The sequence below is a fragment of the Macaca nemestrina genome, chromosome X (assembly GCF_043159975.1).
Source record: "Macaca nemestrina isolate mMacNem1 chromosome X, mMacNem.hap1, whole genome shotgun sequence".
NCBI lineage: Eukaryota > Metazoa > Chordata > Mammalia > Primates > Cercopithecidae > Macaca > Macaca nemestrina.
This window is the reverse complement of record NC_092145.1, coordinates 12,853,846-12,870,206: the sequence shown is the minus strand read 5'-3', so window position 1 is coordinate 12,870,206 and position 16,361 is coordinate 12,853,846. Positions and strand designations below refer to the sequence as shown.

General features: G+C 41.3%; 1 protein-coding gene and 1 long non-coding RNA gene across 2 annotated transcripts in view; one reads left to right on the top strand and one right to left on the bottom strand.

The window, feature by feature from the left end:
* The window catches only part of LOC139360726 (uncharacterized), a 105,078-nt gene extending 101,777 nt beyond the window's left edge, over positions 1-3,301 (bottom strand). Inside the window, exon 1 of the long non-coding RNA XR_011618203.1 lies at positions 3,164-3,301. This is a non-coding gene — a long non-coding RNA (uncharacterized lncRNA). The remainder of the gene's footprint in view (positions 1-3,163) is intronic.
* A 179-nt stretch (positions 3,302-3,480) lies between these two features.
* Positions 3,481-11,973, top strand: LOC105485088 (SPANX family member N4). The gene is made up of 2 exons (XM_011747291.2): positions 3,481-3,665; positions 11,673-11,973. The coding sequence occupies exons 1-2, from the start codon at positions 3,588-3,590 to the stop codon at positions 11,892-11,894; spliced, it is 300 nt and encodes a 99-aa protein (XP_011745593.2). The 5' UTR covers positions 3,481-3,587; the 3' UTR covers positions 11,895-11,973.
* Positions 11,974-16,361: the final 4,388 nt, after the last annotated feature.

The window sequence follows — 16,361 nt, the reverse complement described above, 5'->3', positions numbered from 1 at the left end:
TGATGGCAGTTACTACTAGCACTATCTCTGATGGTCTCCCCACATCTGTCTGTAAGTAATTCCTTTGCAGACAAATATTTGTCAAATTATTCCATTTTGCATGTACCATCTGTTTCCTGTTTGACCTAGAATGATTATACCAGAGCCTGGCATATAGTAGGTTCTTGGTGTATGGAATCTATTGCTAGTAGTATTAATAGTAGTGTACAGGTAGTAGTCGTTGAAGTGGAGGTAATAGTGCTGGTATTTTTCAAAGTCACTCATCCATTCACATGCAAAGCCAGTAGTAGGATGTATTCCTCTCCCATACTCAACTCTTTTTCATTGATTGCTATTCAACTGTCTGTGCTCCAGAGGGAAATATATGGTTGGCCTCTAACACCTTGCTGTTTGTGGCCACAGAATGGGGCAAATCCCAGGAAGATCCTATCCTATACCACATTACACTATTAAAACCTGCCTTAGACAGCTTAAAATGTGTAAAAAAATCATTAAAATGTAGTTGATGGTTATTATTATAACTAAACTAGTATCACTTTATAATATCATTTGTACAAAGGCCCCAAAACAAGAGCTGAAAAGGTTTCCAGGAGTCCCTGGTTCTCATCCTGGTTCATTTCTGACTTATAGCATGACATAGGCGAGTCACTTTGAGTAGTTCCTCAACTTAATATGATAAAGAAGAATATTCTTGAAGACTGAAAACATCAGAAATAAAAAAGTTCAATACAGGCCGGGCGCGGTGGCTCAAGCCTGTAATCCCAGCACTTTGGGAGGCCGAGACGGGTGGATCACGAGGTCAGGAGATCAAGACCATCCTGGCTAACACGGTGAAACCCCGTCTCTACTAAAAAATACAAAAAACTAGCCGGGCGTGGTGGCGGGCACCTGGAGTCCCAGCTACTCCGGAGGCTGAGGCAGGAGAATGGTGTAAACCCGGGAGGCGGAGCTTGCAGTGAGCTGAGATCCGGCCACTGCACTCCAGCCTGGGCGACAGAGCGAGACTCCGTCTCAAAAAAAAAAAAAAAAAAAAAAAGTTCAATACAATGAACTTATTGTACACTGATGGCCTTTAATTTTTTATTATTCCTTTTGGTGGAAAATATAACATCATCACTAAAGATTTCAATAGGAGTTATTTTATAAAGTCAGTTGTAATCTTTCCATAGAAATATGCACTGAATGTGTTCCTAACATTTTGATAAATTTTCATTGGATAGTGATATACCCATCAAAACATTTTTTGATAAACAAATTTAGAAAACAATTATAAAAGGTAATAAGGTAATTGAAATCTATTATTTTCAGCAATTTTAATCAGTTTTTGACCTACCCTATTTTATGTGGTATGCCTTTTGGGTTTTGTTTATTTGTTCAGTTTTTTTTTAATAACATGACAAGTCAGGGTGATGTTCTCACTGTTAATTGCAGGCAAGAGTCCAAAAAAAAATTAAATCCTTTGAAGTTAGCTTGTTAGTATTTAATAAATAAAATTGTTAATCTCTAGACAACATCTGGGTTTCACTAAGAAAAATGTATACCTTAATAACAATGTTCTTTTGGTTTCTTCGCTTTTAGATGGCACTCATGGGAATGCTATAAATTGGTTGTGTTTGGAGTTCAGCAGGGTACTTTGCTAGGACTTTCTTGATTTTATGGTATATGAAATTAAGATATGTGAGCTCAATGAGCACTGAAACAAAAATCTAGGGTCTACTGCTCTTTCATTTTATTTTATTTTTCCTATTATTGATTTTTGTGACTTCCTATGGAGAATTAGACAGGTGTCAACATGTGAGAGAAATCTAGGACCATACCTCCTGTATCTTTGGCCCTCTCTCTTTTAAAATATTTTTATCTTTTTATTTTGAAACAATTTTAAGTTCTCAAGAAGCTTCAAAGATATGTACATAGAGACCTTATGTATCCTTCAACCAGCCTCTCCCAATGGTAAAATCTTCAGTACACCACCACGTTACACTATCAAAACTAGAACATTGACAGTGATGCAATCCAGAGCTTTTTAAGATTCAACACTTTTCTTTTGGCTGTTCTAGGCCCATTACATTTCCATATGAATATTATAATTATCCTGTCAATTTCTATTAAGAAACCTTTTTAGAATTTTTATTAGGTTTGAGTTGAATCTACAGATGAATTTGGAAATAACTGACATCTTACAATATTGAATCTTCTAACCGAAAATCAGAGCATACATCTCGATTTTTCCTTATGTTATTAATTTATCATTGCAATTTTTGTAGTTTTAACTGTACAAGTAAGTCATTTACATTTTTGTTCAGATTTATCCTAAAGCCTTTAATTTTTTTGTGATATTTTAAATTGCACTGTTCTTAATTTCAAATTCTGGTTGTTGAAATTAACTACCAGTCCACCCTAGGACTACCATTGGCTGAAACACTGACTGTTCTAATATATAAACTTCTAATATATAACTTCTAACATATAAACATACAATTGATTTGTGTGTTGATCTCCTATCCTGCAATCTTGCTAATCTCAATTATTATAGAAGCCTTTTTTTTTTTTTTAAGATTGATTTTTCTACACAGGCTCTCATGTAGTCTTTGACGAAGGATAATTTTACTTCTCCCCTTCCACACTAAATGCCTTTTTTTTCTTTTGCACTGGATACAATCTCCATTACAAAATTTAACAATGCCCACACTGGTGCACATGTTGGTGTTAGATAGTATTCTGCATGTAAACACTCAGAACAATTTGCAGTATATGTATACCCACTCCTCCCCCAACCCTACACACTGGTAAAATCCATGTTGGGAGACTACATTTGCTATGAACATACACCCCTGAGTTGAAACAAGACTAGGATACCCAGTAAGAATGTTTATTCACTGAAGTTCTGGCAGACTGAAGGCCATGATTTCAGACTAGAAATAGAAAACTTAAGAGGACCCCATGGACATTGGAAAAAAGAACATGGATTGAAATTTGCCTGGCAGAAACCTGAAAGTTAATGGTCTTCAAGGTGAATATGAAGGAACTGTAGGAGGGAAGTGGGATAATTCACATCTCCACCAATAACTAAATGTAGCCACACTAGCTTGGAGGGATTTGAGGTGAGACATGTAAAATACTAGGGCATGGTGGGTGCTGGAAGACAAAAGAATGAATCACTTACTAGGAATGGCTGTGGGGAAGGGCTTGAAGGAACCATCCTCTCGCTTCCATGTGAACCATGAACATTAAACATGGAGAAATGAGGAGCGGCGGCAGATCCGTTTGGGATGCATCGTCTTCAGGGGATGCCGAAACAACAACAGCATTTGGTTTCCTCTACACCACTTTCACCTCCCCCGCAAGCCCAGGGAGTGGGCAGCAGTGGTGCTTTGTGATGCCAAAGCCACCCCAGGACTGCCATTGGCTGGGACGCTGCCTGTATGATCAAACAAAGCTCAAGGGTGTGGCTTTGTTTTGCTCTCAGGTGGGTATATATACAGGGTGGGCAAAAGCTCTGGGACAGCCCACTGGAAAGCTTCAATACAGCTGTGGAAATCTGCACCCTAGAAGAGTCTAGTGTAGAAATTCTCCAACCAACCATAATCATGGAAGAGCCAACTTCAAGCACCAAAGAGAATAAAATGAAAAGCCCCTGTGAATCCAACAACAGAAAAGTTGACAAGGTCAGATTGTTAGGTTTTCAAGGGAAGGCAAGGGTGAAAGAAAGACACACAGATAGGGGGCGGGTCAAACAGCAACACGGGTATACTGCAGACATCGGCAGAAATGGGGGAGCAGCTTAATGCCAGAGCCCACCGCTGCATACAGGCTGGCGTACTTACAGGTATGGGTGGGAGAGGTTTGGGCAGTATGGCTTCCTGCCTGGCAGAATATTGACAAGATGTTATTATAATCAGGCAGTTTGGCCCTTTCTCTGGTGGGATGTCACCATGGTGTTGCTTGGACCTTTAGGCCCAACAAGATATGATAGGGATGTTTCTTTAGTTGGGCTTTTATCTACCTTGTGGTCAGGCGGTTAGGTGGGATTTTTCTCAAGGCCAGAACCCCCGTGGAATGTTTCACTTTGACCAAGGTCTGCAAACTAGAAGGGAGCTTACAAAATAGTGCAGTTTAAACTAATATTCTTGCCTTCTACTTTAGTATAAAAGGAAGAGGGGCGTTGTTGAGTATCTGGCTGCCTCCTGCTGAATAGGGGAGCTATAATCAGGGTTTGGGTCTTGAAGCAGTGGGTGTTGGACTTCATAGTTGTTTTCCTGGAGGCACTGGTACTGGACTTGGTAGAGGAGAACGATGGTATTAATGTGTTGCTGGGTGGCTGCCTGGACAGGGGAGTTTAGCCTTCGGGGGATAAAGCGGGATATGAGGATAAGTATACATGGGCCAATTGCAGTATTAGGTGGAGAAAGATTAGGGGACCTAAGAAAGGGGCCACCTGCTATCCCAGTGCTGAGTGCAGCAGAGATGTTTAGTTCTGCTAACACTAGAATGAGATGTAGAGCCTGCTTAGTGTGTGTGGAGGAAGATGAGACAGAAGCTACTAAAGGAACCTGGATGGTCTGCTTGTTAGGCAAAATGTTAATGTCTAGACTGAAACACCAGGGTGCATGTTCCTGACCAATTGGCCAGTAGGCAGAGATAAGAGTTTGTGCCACAAAGGAAGAAGACACTGGGGGTGGACAGACAAAAGTTATAGGTCATGGTGGCAAGCCATGAGAAGGTGGGTGTTGAATTGTGCACAAACCCTTTGTTTTAACTTTTATGTTTTTCCAAGTTGAATAGCTGCCAGCAAGGGTAGCCACTCTGAAGGCATGAGAGAAAATGCTGGTGGGGGAGGAGGTGAAGGTTGCTTTTGGAGAGAGAGAGATAAGTGGGTTTTTGTAACTAATAGTCATTGCAGTCCTGATAGGGCAGAAGGATACAGGTTGCAGTTGAGGGAAATGTTTGTGGATTTTTTCCAGGGAGCACCCTTGAGTTGAATACATGGAGAGTGGCACCGTCAGAGAGGGGAGGGTTTGGTAGGAGGTGTTTTATGGAATCCGACTTGTATCATGTTTAGTTAGGAGGCTATGAGGCAAAGGAGGGTGACAGCCCTGTGTGTGACAGTGTGGGTGGATTTGATGGATTGGGGGAAAAGGTGTTTAGCTGAGCAAGATTATAAACAGGTTTGGGGAATGAGTTGGCTGAGTAGGTGAGATGCAGGTTTATTTTGGACCAGGTTTATGTGGACAGTTTGAAAGGAAGGGCTGTGAACTGCTGGATTTGTGTGGACAAATGAATTGAACTGTTGGAAGAAAGATGGGAGTGTGACTGATTTAAGAAGCAACGTATGAGGCTGATGAAGGGGGCTCAACTGTTAGAGGTTTGGGGTGGGGACTTAGAATATTCCACAGACAAAGAGGGCAAAAGGAGAAAAAGGAGATTTGAGTAGGAGTGAAATTTTGGAAGGTGCCCTGCAGTCTTACCTCCTGCATTAGTGTGAGAAATTGGCAGGACTATCCAGGGACATGGGGAAGGGAAACCAGGAAAGATCTAAAATAAAGTTGGAGGTAAAATATTGGAAATTGGAGACAGAGATTGTTATGCACTAAGGTGTTCTGGGTTGGCAACTTCTGAAATTCTTGTTAAGTGCAGTGAGGTTTGTCCTGTGAGGGAGAGAGAATAATTTGGGGGTGAGGAAATTTCTAGATGTAGATCTGGTGCTCTTTTTAGTTTGGAATGGTGCATTCAGTGTGGAAAGGATGTTAGCTTTGCCACTGTGGGAGTAGTTAGGATAACCTGGTGAGGATCTGTCCACTTAGGTTGGAGACGGGAGGAGGGGGAGTCTGCGACTCAGACCCAGTCCCCTGGTTGTAGGACAGGGAGGAGCGTTCTGAGGATGGACTTTTGGGCTGGGGGGAATAGGACTTAGGCTGAGGGGCTTTGGGGAAATGGCTCATAAATGCATGAGGACCAATAGGAGAAGTGAAGCCTGGGCCATTTTAACCTCTAGGGTTTTTTTTCTTTTTTTAAATTACCTGAAGATTAGGGGAGGTAAGGAATATGGAAGGCCCACTTAATGTTTAGAGCCTTTGCCAGCTGTTTGTTAACCTGTGAAACAAATGTTGGCCCATTGTCTGACTGAATTCAAGAGGAGAGTTTAAACCTGTGGATAATATGAGTGAAGAGAACAGAAGTGATGGTGTGTGCCTTTTCGGTGGTTGTAGGAAAAGCTTTTATCCATCCAAAGAATGTATCTACTATTATCAGAAGGTATAGGAATCATTTGTTGGGAGACACGTGGGTGAAGCTGATTTGTTAGTCCTGTCCTGGTGTGTGTCCTCAGGCCTGGTGTATGAGAAAGGAGATGATTTGATAGCTTCCTGAGGGGAAGTTTAAGTGCAAAGGGAAGATGCCTTAGTAATATCTTTCAGATGGGCAGCCACGGTGGAAGAATGTATAGAAGTTTTTAAAAGCCGGAGTAGGGGCAGTAACAAGCATGGAAATGGTTGTGCACATATAAAAGTACAGAAGGTTTTTAATACTTGGGCAAGACACTTTTATCATTGAGGTAGAACCATTTTTTCCCGAATGGTGCCAGCCTGGGCAAGTGGGGTTTATTCCTCCTGGGTATATACAAGTTGTATGCTGGGAAAAATGGGCAATAATGATGAAATTTTAAGGGCTGCCTGCCGGGTTGCTGAATGTGTTCAGAAGTTTCCCTTTGTTATGGCATCAGTAGCTTTTTGGTGTCCCTTTCAGTGGATAATGGTGGCCTTCGGTGGTAGTTTAGCCACCTCCAGCAGCTTGTGTGCAAGTTTCCTATTTCTCATGGGGGTTCCTTTTGTAGTTAGAAAACCCCTTCCCTGCCAGACTAAGGTGTGAGAGTGTAGGATGTGCCACACATATTTGGAATTGGTTTGACTGTTAACTCTCCTTCTATTTGCTAGGGTGAGATCCCGGGTTAGGGCTACTAGCTTTTCTTGTTGAAAGGTAGTATGGAGTGGGAGAGCATTGGATTCTAGGAGTTCATTTTTGGCAATGATGACTTGGACAGCTGCTGGACATGGCTCCCTTAAAGAGCTTCCATTAATGAACCATGTAGGTGTTCCCCTCAAAGGAGCTTTTGAAATATGTTGGAAGCGGGAGGAGAGGGAGTTTAAGAGGTCCAGGCAGGAGTGAGAGAGCTTAGAGTTAGAGTTATTAACAAGGAGGAGGGCGGCTGAGTTGAGAGTTTTATATCTCTTGAAGGTGATTACAGGGTTAGCTATGAGTAAGGCATGTACCTGCTGTAAGCGGGATGATGGGAGGGATAGAAGGGACTGATGGTTTATGACGTCCTGTAGGTTATGAGAAGATGCAACAGTAATGTGTTGGTTGAGAGGGAGTTTCTGTGCCTCTAAGGCCAGCAAGGTGGCCATATCCAAGATTTTTAGTCAGAGTGACCAGCCTTGGATGACAGAGTCCAATTGTTTTGAGAGGTGTGCAATGGCTTCTGGGGCATCGCTGTATGTTTGGCAGAGTAGTTCAAGAGCAAGGCCTTGGGCAGAATGTACATACAAAGTACAGGATGGTGGGATTGGGCAGTCCTAGTGACGGGGCCTTTAAAGGGCTTTATTTATTTATTTATTTATTTATTTATTTTTTAAGTGGGAGCTGATGGGGCAAGCTGGGTTCAGGCGTTTTAGGATGGGCCCATGTGAGGCCGTGTAAAGCAGCTTGGCCAGCAAGTCAAAGTTGGGAATGCACAGCTGGAAGTATCCCACAAGGCTCAAGAAGGAGAAGAGGTCCTTTTTGGCGTGGGGAAGGGGCATGTCCTGAATTAGCTCATTTTGTTGGGTTGGGATGGCCCAAGAATTAGAGGTTAGGAGAAACTGAAGGTAAGGAACCTGGGTTTGGGCTACCTGAGCTTTTGTGAGTGAGACCCGATATCCTCAATTATGGAGGAAGTTTAAAACCTTAGTGGTGTGTTGTATTGACAGGTTAAGGGAGGGACTACAGAGAAGGAGGCCATTGACATATTGGAGGAGGGTGCCAAAAGGAAGGGAAAGTTCAGCTAGGTCCTTGGTGAGGGCCTGTCTGAATAGGTGGGTGCTATCCTGGAACCCCTGTGGGAGTATGGTCCATGTTAGTTGGGTGAATGTGTGAGTATTAGGATTTGACTACATGAAAGCAAAAAAATTTGGGGAAGCCAGATTTAAGGGAATAGTGAAAAAGGCATCTTTTAGATCAAATTCAGAGAAGTGTATGGTGGATGGGGCAATATGGGAGAGTAAAGTATATGGGTTGGGGACTGCCTAATGAATTGGTACCATCACCTGGTTAACAACTCCAAGATCCTGGACCAAGAGGTAAGACCCATCTGTCTTTTGGACAACCAGGATAGGGATGGTTGTAGCGAAAGTTGACAGACTTGAGAATTTGAGCTTGTTAAACTTTACAGATAATAGGTTTGAGGGCCCTGAGGCCAGCTGGGTTAAGGGGATATTGAGACTGATGAAGGAAAGTGGAGGAGTTTGAAGGGTTATTTTACCTGGGATGTTGTGTGTGGCTATTGTGGGTTTAGAAACGTTCCAAACTTTAGAATTAACAGTAGGTAACAGGGTGGATAATGAAGATGAGGGGGAGGAGAGGGAAGCATTTGGGTGGCAGAGTAAAATAAAAGGAGTAGAATTGTAGGAGCCACATTGCATGGAGTTCTGGAATTTACTTAACATTTCCCACCCCAAGATAGGGATAGGACACTGAAGGATAACCAGGAAGGTGTGGGTGAAGGGGGGTGTTGCATAGATTGTATAATAAAGGACCAGTCTGTTTGTGCCTAGAGGGGATTTCATTGCCTCTCACAATAGAGATAGAGGAACTGAGGAGAGGTCCAGAATATTCTGGTAAAACTGAATAACTATCCACTGTATCCAATAGGAAAGACACGGGCTTACTAGAGACTGAAAGTGTTATCCTGGGTTCTGAGGTGGTGATGGTGGTGTGGGGCGGGGAGAGGGGAGGTGGCGGGTCGGCTCCAGGCCCTGTCAGTCTTCAGTTAGAGGTTATGAAGCGGGATGAAAAGTTTTGCTGAGCACAGTATGACTTTCAGTGTTCCTTGATAACACAGATGGGGCAATGTTTCCTGGGTGTCCTGGGATTAGGGCAGGCTTTTGCCCAGTGTCCCTGTTGGCTGTACTTATAACAGACTCCTAGCAACGACTGTTGCAAGATTGAGGACTTCTGTATGCGTTGGGAAACCTGTTGAATGGCAGCTGCCAACATTTGGTATTTAGTCTGGTCCTTTTTGGATTTTGGGGTTTTCAGTTCTTCCTCTCTATTATTAAAGACCTCAAATGCCACTTCAATTACATGTCTTTGGGAGGTTTGAGGGCCATCCTCTAGTTTTTTAAGTTTCTTTTGGATGTTGGGGGCTGACTGGGAGATAAAGTGTAAATGAAGGTGGATTTTGCCCTTATTGGTATTAGGGCTTTAGGTGGTATATTTACTTATGGCCTTTGAAAGGCAGGAGAGGAAAAGAGCATGGGCAGCTTTATTTATGCCAGCTACAAGGCATGATATCATATGGCCTTGTTTCTGTCTGTCCACAGAAATTGCCTGATAATTCCAACTGGGGTAAGTCCTTGGGACAGCTAGGGTCCCTATTGGGTTATGGGCAGCATCTTGTTGGTGGAGGGTGTTTGCATTGGCTTGGACAGCCATCAAAGTGTATTCAGCCATCCAGATGCATTCCCTGTCTTCTGGGGAGAGGGTGGAGGAGAGTATTAAATATATTTCTTTCCAGGTAAGGTCATAAGATTGAGTGGCATAAAAAAATTCCTTGTGGAAAGAGGTGGGATCTTTGGAAGAGGAGCCAAGTCTCTTTTTGATATGGGAGAAGTTGGCTAGAGAGATGGGAACATGATCTCGGATTATGCCTTTGTCCCTCCCAATCTCCTGCAGGGGAAGGGTTTTGGAAGGCCTTTGGGTGTGTGACTGGTTGTCAGCACTAGGGGGGTGGGTGGGAGACCTGGTTTGTGGTGAAGAACAAAGGGCAGATGGAGGGCGATAGGAAGAAGGTGGAGGAGCCAGAGCCAAAGGAGAAGGAGGAAATGGTGTTGGGAGGGGGACCTCGAGAGGGGTTTTGTTTACCAGGTTGAAATTAGAGGAGAAAGGCTTGTCCTGAGGAGGAGGCATTTTTGCGGGTTTTTAGTTGAGGAAGAGGATTTGAAAAGGTGAACAAGATTGCAGAGAGAGAGAGCAACCCATGAACAGAGATAAGCAAAGTGCTTTCGATCCTTTACCATTGCATTAGAGAAAGTTTTTTAGATTATATTCAATTTGGAAGTTGAAAATTTTGTTATCTGAAGGGAATGAGTATCTCCAGAGGGTAGTGAATACCCCAAAGGGAAGCGAGTACCTCAGAAGGGAGTTAATATCCCAGAAAAGAGCAAGTACCCAGAAGGGGAGTGAATACCCTGGAGAAAAGTGAGTACCCAATTCCTCCCAGGAGAATGGATGTAGGAGAGCTGGGATGTACCGAAGAGCTGTGGCAGCTCTTCACAGTCCCCTGGTGGCCAGAGCAGCTGGAATGGCAAGCATTCTGAAGGCATCCCCTGAGAAGGCAGGCTGTGTGGTCACCTGGTGACCAGGGAGACCTCCAATCCAGTGCTAGGATTTTCTGGAGAACCAGCAGAAATAGAGAAAAATCTGGAAAGGAGGAAAAGGGAGACTCACACACTAACTGGAGACTTGTGTTGGATGTAAGGTCTAGCAATGGGGGTGATCCTTCCTGGAGCCACCCAGAAAGGGGAAGGAAGCAAAGAGGACGGTGAGTTTTATCAGGACCTAGAGGTCAGCCCAGGACTGGAGATGATGAGACAATAAGGAGAACTGGGCTGGAAACAGGTAGTCCACTCAGGATATGGAAACAGGCTCAGGTCTAGTTTTTGCTGCTTGCTGCTTTCCAGTATGCAAAAGAAGACTTACCTGGTAGAACTCAATCCCCATCCCAGGTTTTGGCACCAAAATGTTAGGGTTTGAAAGGAAGGCAAGGGTTAAAGAAAGACACACAAAGAGAGGACCACTAAAACACCTACACAGGTATATTGCTGACAGCTGCAGAAGTGGGGGACCAGCTTAATGCCACAGCCCACTACCACTTACAGGCTGGGGTACTTACAGGTATGGGTGGGAGGGAGCTGGGCAGTATGGGATGCTGCCTGGCAGGATATTAAGATATTCTTATGATCAGGTGGTTTGACCCTTTTTCCTGTGGGATGCCATTGTGGTATTTCTTGGACCTTTGCCCAGCAAGATATGATAGGAATGTTTCTTAGTTGGGCCTTTGTCCATCTTGTAGTCAAGTGGTTAGGCAGGATGTTTCTCACAGCCTGAACCCCTACAGAATGTTTCACTTTGACCAAGGTCTGTGAAATAGCAGGGAGCTTACAAAATCGTGCAGTTTGGAGTAACACAGATGACCCTACCCATGCTCCTCTTCTTCCCCATAGATCCCTACCCAGATTCCACCTTGTTCTTCTCAGACACAAGCCCCTTCCTCAACCTGCATTCCTTCTTATAAAACCCCCCTTGCTATCTATTCTCTACCCTCTTCACCCAAAATAACGCCTTTCTGGCCTCTCCCTGTTTTTTTTTTTTTGTTTTGTTTGTTTGTTTTTTGTTTGTTTGTTGTTTTTTTTTTTTACCAGAAGAAGAAGCATCTGGACAGAGCCTCAGCCCCTGAACAGAGTTTGAAAGAGACAGTAAAAGCAAAATATCCAACATTAGTGTTTTACTACAGGAAGAATAAGAAAAGAAATTCAAATCAACTGGCGAATAAAGAGCCCACCGAGAACTCCACTGATCCAATCAAAGAGAAAGGAGACCTAAACATATCTGCAGGATCTCCACAGGAGGGTGGGGAGAATTAGTCCAACATAGAGAAACCAAATTGGACAAATCATTGCCACTGATGGCAATGATTACAATAAAATCAGTTTGAGGAGCTGATGACTGTGTATACCTCTGCCTTTTTTTCTAATGGTGGGGAGGAAGGGAAGGGAAAAGATAGGCATTTGAGAACAGAGGGATATGAGATCCTGTAGCACTGGCAGACAGATCCACAGGTTAGGCAGACATTGTAAATAAGGACTGGCCAGGGGAGACTGATTCCTGGAGACAGATTTTCTTCTGAAAATTTTATCTCACAGGGGAGGAAGAAAAGGATTTGGTGTTCCTTGGAGCATGTGCATATTTAGAAGAGCACATAAAAAGATCTGTATTGTATGTAGGTGACAGTGACACTCTTTCCAAAATGAAGACATCAAAATCACCACCTTCAGGCCACATACCTCAGAGTGGTGTGTTTTATAACTCACCCAATGCTGTGAGCAGCTGAAGGTCCTCAAAAGGACCAAGAACCTCACCCTACAGAAAGTAAGAGAGCATGCCATACACAATAAAATAATGGTGTTTGGAGGACATGGTCCCAATACTAGGTCCCAATACTAGGGCACTTGATAAGAAACTCTAGGTGGAGCAGTCACCTACCAAGTGTGGGGCACTGGGAGTGGCCTGTGTCTACTGTAGGCAACAAACAGAAGCATTGTCTACAGAGAATTTCAATACCAGAATTCAAGTAAAAGCTGGTATTTTTATTACCATTTCCATACACCAGCATTTCTAGAGAATGTCAGTGATTAAGAATTCTTCCCCTAGAGGCAGAGCTTGCAGTGAGCCGAGATCGCACCACTGCACTCCAGCCTGGGTGACAGAGCAAGACTCTGTCTCAAAAAAAAGAAAAAAGAAAAAAGAAAAGAAATTCTTCCCCTAAAATAAAATATCGTTTTTATTGGTGGAAATACAATAGAGTGGTTTTGGCATCAATGTAGAGGGCTGAGTTGCATTCCTTGAGTTAACGGCTCAAGACACTCTCCTGTTTATTCACTCATTCACTCTCCTTTATTTCCATGGCCCAGTTTTATTCCTCTTGTCTTCATTGGCAATCATTGTAATGCATTTGATGTATATCCTTTTCTTTGTATGACTGTCAATATACTTTATTGTTTGTGGACATTTGTTTTTAATGTATACATCCATTGTCAATATTTAATGTTTCACTCAGGCCTATATTTAAGATGCATCTATGTATGTCTAATCTGTTCCTCCCTTGTCGGATATATTTTTATATTATATAAATTTAAGAAAGATATTTGGATTTTTAATATTTGTACCCACCTTCTGGTCCATGTTTTGTTTAATTTCTACCTTAGTATTACATTTTCTTTTGAGTGACTGTAAATAGTGTCATGTGTTTAATTTTGATTTCCACATGTTCAATGTTAGTATATAGAAATGTGATGGATTTTTAATGTTTTAAAGAAATTTTATTTGGTATATTTCAGGTTTACAACATGTTATTATGGGATGTATACATATATATATATATATATATATATATAAAGTAAAATGGTTACAGTGGTAAAAATGATTAGCATATCTCTCTTCTCACATTTTTAAGTGTGTAACAATAGCAGTTAAACTCTACTTATTTAAAAAAAAGTTAGTGATATAATTCATTAGCTTTAGTCTCCCTGTACATTAGATCACTATACTTGTTCATCCTACATATCTGATCTTTTGTATCCTTTGACTTACATCTCCCCATTTCTTCTCCAATCCCCAATGTTTCATTCTCTACCTCTATCTATTGAACCCCTTATTTATATAGTCTACATATGAGGTCATATAATCTTTTTCTTTCTGTCTGGATTATTTAACTAAGTGTGATGTCCTCCTGGTCCATCCATGTTCTGGAAAATGCCAAGATCTTTTTTTTTAAGTGGAGGAAGGATGTTAAAGAGCAGATGGATGGTAACCAAAAGAAGGGATAATGAAAATCTTTCTTCTGGCTCTTTTCTAACTTTGTCTTCAGGACCTAGGCATATTCTAACGTCCAAAATTTCTCTTCCAAAATCTGTTGTCACTACAGGTGTCCATCTTGGAAAAAGCCTAACATAATATGGACATGGCCCTTGATTTCTATAGAAAAATCTCATAGATCCTCACTCTGAATCAGGGAGTATGAGAAGCCCTATTATATCTCTTTTCCTTTGGTTCACCAATCATTGATAAACATTTTTCTGTTCTAGATAGAACTTCCATAATTCCCAAGTACACTCTGGCATTTATATTCATTTATTTGTATGTGGATGTCCAGTTGTCCAAGCATCATTTGTTGAAAATATAATTCATTGAATTACTGTGACATCCTTTTCTATGTTCAATTGACCATAGCTTTATCAGTTTATTCCTGTTCTCTAAATTTTATTCTATCAATTAGTACGTTTAAAAGTATCTAAGCAGTATGCTTTCTTGAATGCTATGGCTTTGTGGTAAGTTTTGAAATAGGAAAGGGAGAGTCATTCAACTTTGCTTTTCTTTTACAATATTGGTTTGGCTGTTCTAGGCCCTTTAAATGTACATGGGTTTTAAGATAAGCTTGTCAATATTTGCAAAAAATGCAGGTGGGATCTTGATTGGGCGTACATTGAATCTGTACCTCGATTTGGGGAATATTAAAGTCACACTTTATCTCTAAGATCTTTCAATGCTAGGGTGCTCCAGAGTTCAGTCCTTAGACATACCCTTTTATCCTTCTGCGCTTTTATCCTTTACTGCTTTAAATGACATCTATATGCATATGACAACCAAAATTATATCTTCACCCTAAATCTCTCCCTGAAGCCCAAGCTCACTAGTTTATGCATTCATCTGAGTACTTAATAAACATTCCAAAATTAATGTAGTCAATGATAATTTTACAAGAAACAATAACATTGTGCTTATCACATTCAAGGTACTCTTTTTTAAGACCATATGTAACCTGATGAGGCGATTATCATTTTTCCCTTCAAAAAAAATGAGATAAACACTAGATACATAAATGACTAAGTTCACATAGAAAGTGTCAGAATCCAAGATTTGAACCAGTCATGCTGAACCCAGAGCCTACACACTTCACAATACCTCATATCATTTCTTCTAATTAGAGCATATGCTTTCTCTATCTACATACTTATCTTCTCCTTTTTCTTGGAAAATAAATTTCTTGGGGAGAATTCTTCTCTTAGCCATTTCTGTAATAACATAAATTATATGAATAAAAGAACATAATAATGAATGCCTGCAGTTTCTCACTCGCCCAGCTTGACTACGTTCTCAGACTATACTGTTGAGTTGCCTTAAGGGAGTTAGTATGAGGAAGTTAGTGTTTATACTTTATCAGTGGAAACTGCTGTTTATCAATTCCTAACCACTTCCTGGATGTTTTCTCTATTGCTATGGTTAGGCTTTGTGTCCCCACTCAGATCTCATCTTGGATTATAATTCCCGTAATCCCCATAATCTCCATGTGTCAAGAAAGAGACCATGTGGTGGTAATTGGATCGTGGGGGCAGTTTCCTCCATGCTGCTCTCATGATAGTGAGTGAGTTCTCAGGAGATCTGGTGATTTTATAAGTACTTGGTAGTTCCTCATGCATTCATTCTCCTTTCTGTTGCCTTGTGAAGAAGGTACCTTGCTTTCCCTTCTCCTTCCACCATGATTCTAAGTTTCCTGAGGCCTGCAAAACCATGCTGAACTGTGAGTCAATTAAACCTCTTATTTTTTAAATAAATTACCCAGTCTCAGGCAGTTCTTTATAGCAGTGTGTAAGTGGACTGATGCATCTCTAGAATCTGTAGCGATCTTAAAATAAACAGAAGAAAATAATAGACTTTCAATAGCGGTTCAACACATAATGAATCCCAGTTGATTCTGATGTGAAGTGCTAGAACTCAGGTCTTTACATGATATCTGTAACTACTTACACTCTGATCTCCTTTTTTTCTTTGAAAGCACTTGCACTAGTGACATTTGAATCTCTTCATTGTTCTTTTTTTTGAATTGTAAAATCATATAACTGTTGGCTTTCTGAGTGTCTTTCAGTTTCCTATATGTGCCAATGTCTTTTCTACATGGAGACTGTTTCTCATTTTTTCCTCTTTGCCTGGAATTATTTTCTCCCTTCTATACACAGTGCCAGATCGCACCTAAATTATTATTGGTTACATTAATTAATAACCTTAGGTCTTTAGCCCATGGGTACCTCCACACTTGAGTTCCTCTCTGGCCACTTTATGTAAAGTTTTATCCAACACCTCCTGTCCCCATAGCTAACATTTTATATGCCTTCCTGGCATTATTGTTTTCTTGTTAATAATTATCATTCTCAAATATATTTTACTTTCTTCTTCTTGTTTTCAGTTTGCTTTCTCCAGTATATTACAAATTCCATGACAACAATTATCTCAGCCTGTTTTATTCACTACTATATTCTCATGACTTCAGAAAGTGT